This window comes from Penaeus vannamei, chromosome 1, assembly GCF_042767895.1.
Source record: "Penaeus vannamei isolate JL-2024 chromosome 1, ASM4276789v1, whole genome shotgun sequence".
In the NCBI taxonomy this organism is placed as follows: domain Eukaryota; kingdom Metazoa; phylum Arthropoda; class Malacostraca; order Decapoda; family Penaeidae; genus Penaeus; species Penaeus vannamei.
This window is the reverse complement of record NC_091549.1, coordinates 9515935-9523434: the sequence shown is the minus strand read 5'-3', so window position 1 is coordinate 9523434 and position 7500 is coordinate 9515935. Positions and strand designations below refer to the sequence as shown.

Here is a 7500-nt window from a genome sequence, read left to right as displayed (position 1 = left end):
GTATTCAATTTGAATATTCTTCATGGCATAAAAAAGTAGGTAAACAGAATTATTTATTCAGATCATTAATTTTATCACAAGTAAGTGTATCACAATTGGTCTTAGATAGTATCAGAACTTCATTGGTCTTCTGTCATAAGTAGCAAAGTTCTTACAAGCTGAAATCTTTGTTAAGAAATAAGGATTGAACCAGCTTGAATGATGGAAAAAGTGTAAAAGGAGTACTTAGTAGTATGAATATTTAGAAGCCTGTAGTACAGCACTTATGAGTAATAGTTTTAGGTAATTATGTATAATACTCTGATTACTATGGTAAGGTTGAGATGTTGATTGGAGTTGGGAAATATTTAGATGTTTAAATTCTGTTATGATGGAAAAAGTACATCTGAGAAAATTAGAAACATCACTTCAGAGGTAGTGGGAGAAAAAAGAACCAGTCAGTTCAGCATTTGAGGAAAAGCTATATGATAAAAAGATGTAAATATATTGAATGTGGCATGATTAATATTTTATTTATGCTGTTATCTTGTTTTGTAGATAGATTGTTGATTTAATTTTGTAAGGGCTGTCTCTCACCTCCCATCATTAGTATAAGATGTTTCAGATTGTCTTCTGAAATATATACTTTTGGATTTCAGTTACTTGAAACATTCCATAATGATGAACGAGTTGAAAGATATTTTTAATAAGCACTTTTTGTCTTTTTTTTCTCATCTTTTTTTTTTATAATTCTAATAATAATGATATTTCTTAATTTGCTGTGCATGGGAATTTGAATCTTTAAAATGACTTTCATATATAACACATGACATTATATATAACCTTTATATGGTTTTCTATCCAGGTAACTCATCAAAAGATTCATCACTGTAGTTACTCAGGTATCTTTTTTTCTCGTTGTTGTGTTGAGATGAATGTTTGTTGAATCACGAGCCCACACGTTCATTAACTGTCTCCCCTTTTTGTCTTGTTGTTCACCAATGTTCTAACCATTACCTTTGATCCCACAAGGAAAGAACAAAGTGGGACGATGCCATTGAAAACCAGAAAAATAGACAAACGAAAGACAGTTTGTTCACTTACTGGAATATGATCCTAGAACTATTTTTTTGTGGTTTTGTGCATGGAGAAAAAATATAAGAAATTGGACAATGGTTTGTTTGGTAGTTTTACTGACAGATTGTGTCCTAGGAATAGTTATTTATTTATTATTTATTTACAGGAAGGCAAAATTTGCCTGATATTGTCATTCAGTCTCATTGATGAATTTATTTGCTGCTTGATATTTTTCTTGTACTTTTTTGTTAGTGCAAATTGCATAAAGTCTAAACACGGATATTTAAGAATATGGATCAACCCACCCACTCACTCACTCTGATCAACTCACCCACATCCTTCCACCCACTCACTCAACACACCCTTCCACCCTCTACCCCACACCCATGCTCTAATTTTGACAATCACTTTATAGTAAATTAATGTCTGCACAAGCGAGTGTGTGCGCACACACAAACACACACACACACACACATGCACACACGCATTCACAGAGATATATGTAATCTAAATTCTGTACATTGGTCTTAATATTACACTCTTTGAATGACAATATCATGTTGATACTGTCTAAAATCTTTCCAGGGCAAAGATGATGTTACAGGAGAACCCTTAGTTCAAAGGGAAGATGACAAACCTGAGTCAGTACGGCATCGCTTGGAGGTATATGCTACCAACACAAAGCCACTGAAGAAATTCTATGAGGACCTGGGCATCCTGCAAGTCTTTCACGGAACGGAATCCAACGAGATCTGGCCTCGTGTGCACAAGTACATGCAGGGGCACATTCTGGCCAAGAGTGGCCCTTTCTAAGCCTGGGAAGATGTCAGGAGACTTTCCGAGTTCTCTTTCTCCCAACACAGCCTGAAGCTGCTGGATAGCTGAACCGCAGAGTGCTATTACATTAATTACAAATGTGCTTTGTTGTTGCTTATTTGTTACTTATTTTGTTTTTTGATTAATCATTACCAATGGTGTGATGTGTAATAAATAGATAGAGTGCCAGTTCGCATTGTTTAGAATTATTTCTGTTAAAGGGGAAATCAGCATTTTGATTGGCACACATTATGATAGATGAAAGTATTGTTACAGCTGATACTGTAATCAAGGTTTCTAGTTTTGATTATTAGAAATGGCAATTCTATTTTATGCTACACATCTTTTCTTTTCACTTAGAAATGTTTGTTTTGTTTGTTGTTACTCAGATATATATTTTGCATGAGGAATAATCATTCAGGTCTATTTTTTAAGTATCACATTGGTGCATATGCCTGGTGCTGCAGTTATTGTGTAAGGGCTAAGCTATATAATTTGTGTCATATAAGCTATATCATTTGTGTTCTATAGAAGTATACAGTATATTTCTGTTATTTTGGGTAAATCCATCACAAGACATTAAACCCTTTTATTTTTTGCTTTAGTTGTTAATAAGTTTCTTTGAACAAGTATTTTTACCTTTCCCCTTTTTCTCTTTCTTTATTTTTCTGCAAGTGACATACGAATGTTTGTATACGTACACTTCACAGTATTTGTGATACATCTCAGGAATAAAGAAACTGCATGACTATACAATGAAGTGCTATATAGATGATGATTGAGAAGTTCATTTAACAGGTAATGAAATGAGAGGTAGAGATATCAAGAGGCAAGTATTGTGCAGTATTAGCCAATCAGTTTTGTGTCTGATCTATAGGTTAAAAAGAGAGTAATGTTGAACATGTGTTAAATTTCTATGCATTTAATTGCCGGTATGGAAATGTATTATTCTATATAATCACGATCAGACTATCTTTGTAGTAACCATCTTGAATTTTGAGGCTTGATGTTAAAAAAAAATCTTTATAAAAAATATATTCATAACACTTTAAAGTGCATTGGTATTACCAGTGCTTGTCTTCCATTATTACAAAATAGAGTATTAATATCAAAAGCTTGCAACTTTTTAAATGATTTTGTGTATATTTACCCAATACATTTTATAATTGTTTTTAATAGATAATATTTCATATTGATGTTATGGGTCTTCCATCCATTCATTTTTACATTTTCCTGTGAGAATAAGTTAACCAGGCTTTCACTGGTTTTACTTTTAGCCAGAAGTACAGGATATGTTAATATATATAACCCTATAAAATGTAGTGCTTTACTGATTATAATGTTATGATTTTAACATTATTACCACTCATATAGCTTTACTAATTGTTTGTAGGGAGGGGAAAACTCACACTCAAAATCTAACACACACATGCATGCACACTCACACATTCTCCATTTCTCTGTCTTTTATTGAATCATGTATTTTTATTTTTGTTTCCAAGGTGATGTCTTTCCCTTTACTTATGTGTGGATACATTGAACCTGTGCTAACTGGGTTGTCTTGCATGTTTCTATTAATAGGTACAACACTAAAGATAGTAAGTTCCTCTAGTTGCCTATCAAAGTGCCTGAATAACTGATAGATAGTAAACTTAACAAATCAATTTGTAAAGCAATAATTTGGGTAAAATCTATGCCATAATGCATCTGTTACTGTACTTTACCGTTAGAAAACCAAATAAATTATCTAGGAGCAATATTTTCATGTGCTTTTCCAGATAGAACATGATAGTAAAGACAGATATTTGTTGTTTTAGTTGTATAATATCAGGCACAAAGCAATACAAGGAAGTTGTATTGTCCTTCCAGATTTTCTTGTAAAACATTTGTGATTCCAGTGCTACAGGTATTTATATATATCGCCATGTTAGACTAGGGAAGTTCATAGTTTGAGCTTTTTTGATGAAAAGAAAAATAAAGACTATAGAAATATGAAATAGAATGCTTGTTGAAAGAAAACATAGCGATCATTATTACTTCTTTTAAATTAGTATTATTCTGAACTTAGACATGAATGTAGGGTCTCATGGAACATTCCTTGAAAATGTGATAAATGAATTTTGTTGAGTAACTTTTGTCTTATAAATAGACATAGCAGATCAGTGCCACATAGGAGTATTTTGAGTATTCAGAAAAGAAATTAATATTTTCTGAGTCAATATAGATACAGATTCACTTTTGAAAAGAACCAGTATTCTTGCAATTTGTCTAATTTCTGTGGGGAAATAAATGCTGAAATCATAAGTAGTTTTCCTTACCTAATTTATTGATACATGATTTACAAATTTCAAAAACAAACATGTATATACAGCAAAACTAAATATGTAATAACTCGGTATTTAATTAATCCCAAACATCTGCATTGCGAAGGTTCTTGTATCTCTCCTCAATGGTTACATCTGGCTTGTATTTCTGTCTTTCCATATTCTTTTTTTGTAACCAACTTTCATGCTTTCCTAGTTCCTTGGCATGGCCCCATGACTGGTCCTGGAAAAATAGAGATAATACTGCTTCATAATCCACACGTGAACTATAGTCTAGTCTGTTCTTGGCTCATCTACAATGACCAGGATGCAAATTAATGATTTTGGATCATGCTATAATAAAAATTTCTAATAGTAAAGAGATTAAAAGCACAAGAACAGAAACCATGAATTCTTCAGTGTAGAAAAGCTATTATGAAACAATTAACAAGTAATAAGGGTAAAAATGGATGTCATACTGTGGAGGGGAAGAACTGGGGAATGAGACAAAGGATTAGGAAGAAGGAGAACGAGGAGGAGGAGAAGGAGAAGAAGAAGAAGAAGAAGAAGAAGAAGAAGAAGAAGAAGAAGAAGAACAAGAAAGAGGAGGAGGAGGAGGAGAAGGAGAAGGAGAAGGAGAAGGAGAAGGAGAAGAAGGAGAAGAAGGAGAAGAAGGAGAAGAAGGAGGAGAAGGAGGAGAAGGAGGAGAACAAGAAGAACAAGAAGAACAAGAAGAACAAGAAGAAGAAGAAGAACAGGAACAAGAACAAGAACAAGAACAAGAAAGAGGAGGAGAAGGAGAAGGAGAAGGAGAAGGAGAAGGAGAAGAAGGAGAAGGAGAAGGAGAAGGAGAAGGACAAGAACAAGGAGAAGGAGAAGAACAAGAACAAGAAGAAGAACAAGAAGAAGAACAACAAGAAGAAGAACAAGAACAACAAGAAAGAGGAGGAGAAGGAGAAGGAGAAGGAGAAGGAGAAGGAGAAGGAGAAGGAGAAGGAGAAGTAGAAGAACAAGAAGAAGTAGAAGAACAAGAACAAGAACAAGAACAAGAACAAGAACAAGAACAAGAACAAGAACAAGAAGAAGAAGAAGAAGAAGAAGAAGAAGAAGAAGAAGAAGAAGAAGAAGAAGAAGAAGAAGAAGAAGAAGAAGAAGAAGAAGAAGAACAAGAACAAGAAAGAGGAGGAGAAGGAGAAGAAGGAGAAGAAGGAGAAGGAGAAGGAGAAAGAGAAGAGAAAAATAGGGACAATACTGAGTAGATGTTCATGATTTGAATGTTTTGAGTGTTTTCCAAGAATTCCTGAAAGGGAGTTGGTTGGGGATGTTTGAGAAATGAAGGTTTTCTTATAAAGGGGAGAAGAGGGAATAGATTCCTGAGGAGCAGAGGAAGAGGTAGGTGTAGGGGAAGAAGGAGTTGTGTGCTTAGATTATCTAATGCAATGGGTAGAACGAGGGTGAGGGTTACCCAGTGGGAAGTGGTAGAGACTGGAGTGTCTCAATTTAGAACTGCAAAAGAATTTAAGTGGGAGAGGGAAGGGATGGAAGTGAGAACGTAAGGAGTCAGAGGAAGGCATACTGGGGGAGATACATCAACATCTTGGAGAGAAGGGATAGGGTCAGGGCTCAGGACAGCACTGGAGTAGGGAACAAGAGATAAACCTCTTTGGTGTGCCTACTGCCTGGCAAATTTTAATAAGAAGTCCTACCACAGACAAAATTTTAGGTATGGCAGCCTCTACAAGATGAATAATGGGAGCCACACAGAGGGTAGCAGGGTGTGGATTGACAGTGCTTGGCAGAGTGGCCAAAATGCCAATGTTTCTGAAACTGACAAAGGATGTATCAGTGTGGTTGGACAGGGCAAGACTCTTTGCCAATATAAAATTAATGGGGAAGGTCATGTCTGCAGAAGGCAATACTGGTGCAGGACTTTTGGCTTCCTCTTGGGGGGGGAATAGTGTAGCAAAGTACTGATACTGCATCATAGTCAATGAGGTAGGCAAGCAGGCCTGACCAATCTTTGTCCTAAAAGGGGAAATCAGCTGAGGAGATAGAATCAGTTCTGGTATAAGTATGAAAGGAGGAGTGAGGCTAGGCTGGAATTGGTTTATCTGTGAGGTCAGACAGGGTAGATAATGCATGAGCTTGGCTCTCAGATGACACTGTGACAAGGTGTGAAAGATCAGAACAGCCTACCTGTGTTTGGAGACATTGTCGAAGAGGAGAGTGTTATCGGGGTAAGGGACTGTAATGGGAATTACAAAAAGCAATTCCACTAGGCTTGGCTAAAAATAGTATTCAACAGGTTTGTAGTGGTGGAAATAGTAGGAAAAGAATGGGAGGAGGGAGTAGTGTTGAGTGAGCTAGTACTGCAGGGAGGAGGACAATAAAGGTGATGAGGAGTAATAAGTAAGGAGGGAGTTGAAGATGAAGAAAACAGGAGCATGATGAGATGAAGTGGAGGATGATGGGATAGATGAAGGAATCTTTTCTGAAGGTTGGGTGATGACCTGGGTGGGTGATTTGGAGTGGACTGTGCTGACAGCAGGTACTGAGAAGGGAGCAGTAGTTAAGTTCAAAGGAGAGCCAGGAGTTGGGGAACTGGAAAAGTTGATAAAGGGGACAACCTCGATGCCCCTAATGAAGGTACATCAGTATTGGCCATGGTAAGCCTGGAATATGTCAGGAAGACAAAGCAAGTCTTATTCTTTCAACACAACTCCAGCATTTCTGGAAGTGGACAGGAGAAGGAAAAGGAGAGGGGAGAAGAAAAGACTGAAAAATTGGTTGAACCTATGACTAAGGCCTATGCAGGGGAGATCCCAACACTGAACCTCAGTCTCCATCTCCTATGCCCCCGCCCCCCAACAGCAATGGACATGGGATTGGAGGTTGAACTTGGGTCATACTATAGTGAAATACATATAGAGTAATCAGTACCAGTAACTATCAAAGTATACTTTGGTTTATATTTACATTCTTGCAATTTTCAATGGCATATATATTTAATGAAAAGTTCTGTCACACATACATCATCTCACTCATAATGTCATCATTAACTTGTAAAAAGAAAAAAAAAAATGAGACAGACAAACAGTACACTCAGTTTTTAATTTCATACATCAAAACGTCCACATTTTTCAACATTCACGTCTTCACAATAACCACCACCCAAAAAAAAAAAATAAAAAAAATAAAAAATAAAATAAAATAAATAAATAAATAAAAGAGAGATTGAGGTCAATTGAAAATTTTCCATGTCTTCACTCACCAGAGTTAGATACGGATGCCGCAGATAAAACATATTCTCTTCCTCTTGTTGTAA

At 36.0% G+C, this 7500-nt stretch overlaps 2 protein-coding genes across 3 annotated transcripts in view; one reads left to right on the top strand and one right to left on the bottom strand.

Annotated features, from left to right (window-relative positions):
• The window catches only part of Ak3 (Adenylate kinase 3), a 10441-nt gene extending 6268 nt beyond the window's left edge, over nucleotides 1-4173 (top strand). For both annotated transcript variants that reach the window (XM_070134279.1, XM_027382062.2), the window contains one exon: nucleotides 1642-4173. In XM_070134279.1, coding sequence (XP_069990380.1) covers nucleotides 1642-1869 — 228 coding nt within the window. In that variant the 3' untranslated portion in view covers nucleotides 1870-4173. The remainder of the gene's footprint in view (nucleotides 1-1641) is intronic.
• Nucleotides 4174-4177: 4 nt separating this feature from the next.
• The window catches only part of LOC113828994 (large ribosomal subunit protein mL63), a 4579-nt gene continuing 1256 nt past the window's right edge, over nucleotides 4178-7500 (bottom strand). The window contains exons 2-3 of the mRNA XM_027382064.2: nucleotides 7447-7500; nucleotides 4178-4419 (exon numbers count right to left, since the gene is read on the bottom strand). The exon at nucleotides 7447-7500 is cut by the window's right edge and continues 58 nt beyond it. Coding sequence (XP_027237865.1) covers nucleotides 4276-4419; nucleotides 7447-7500 — 198 coding nt within the window. The 3' untranslated portion in view covers nucleotides 4178-4275. The remainder of the gene's footprint in view (nucleotides 4420-7446) is intronic.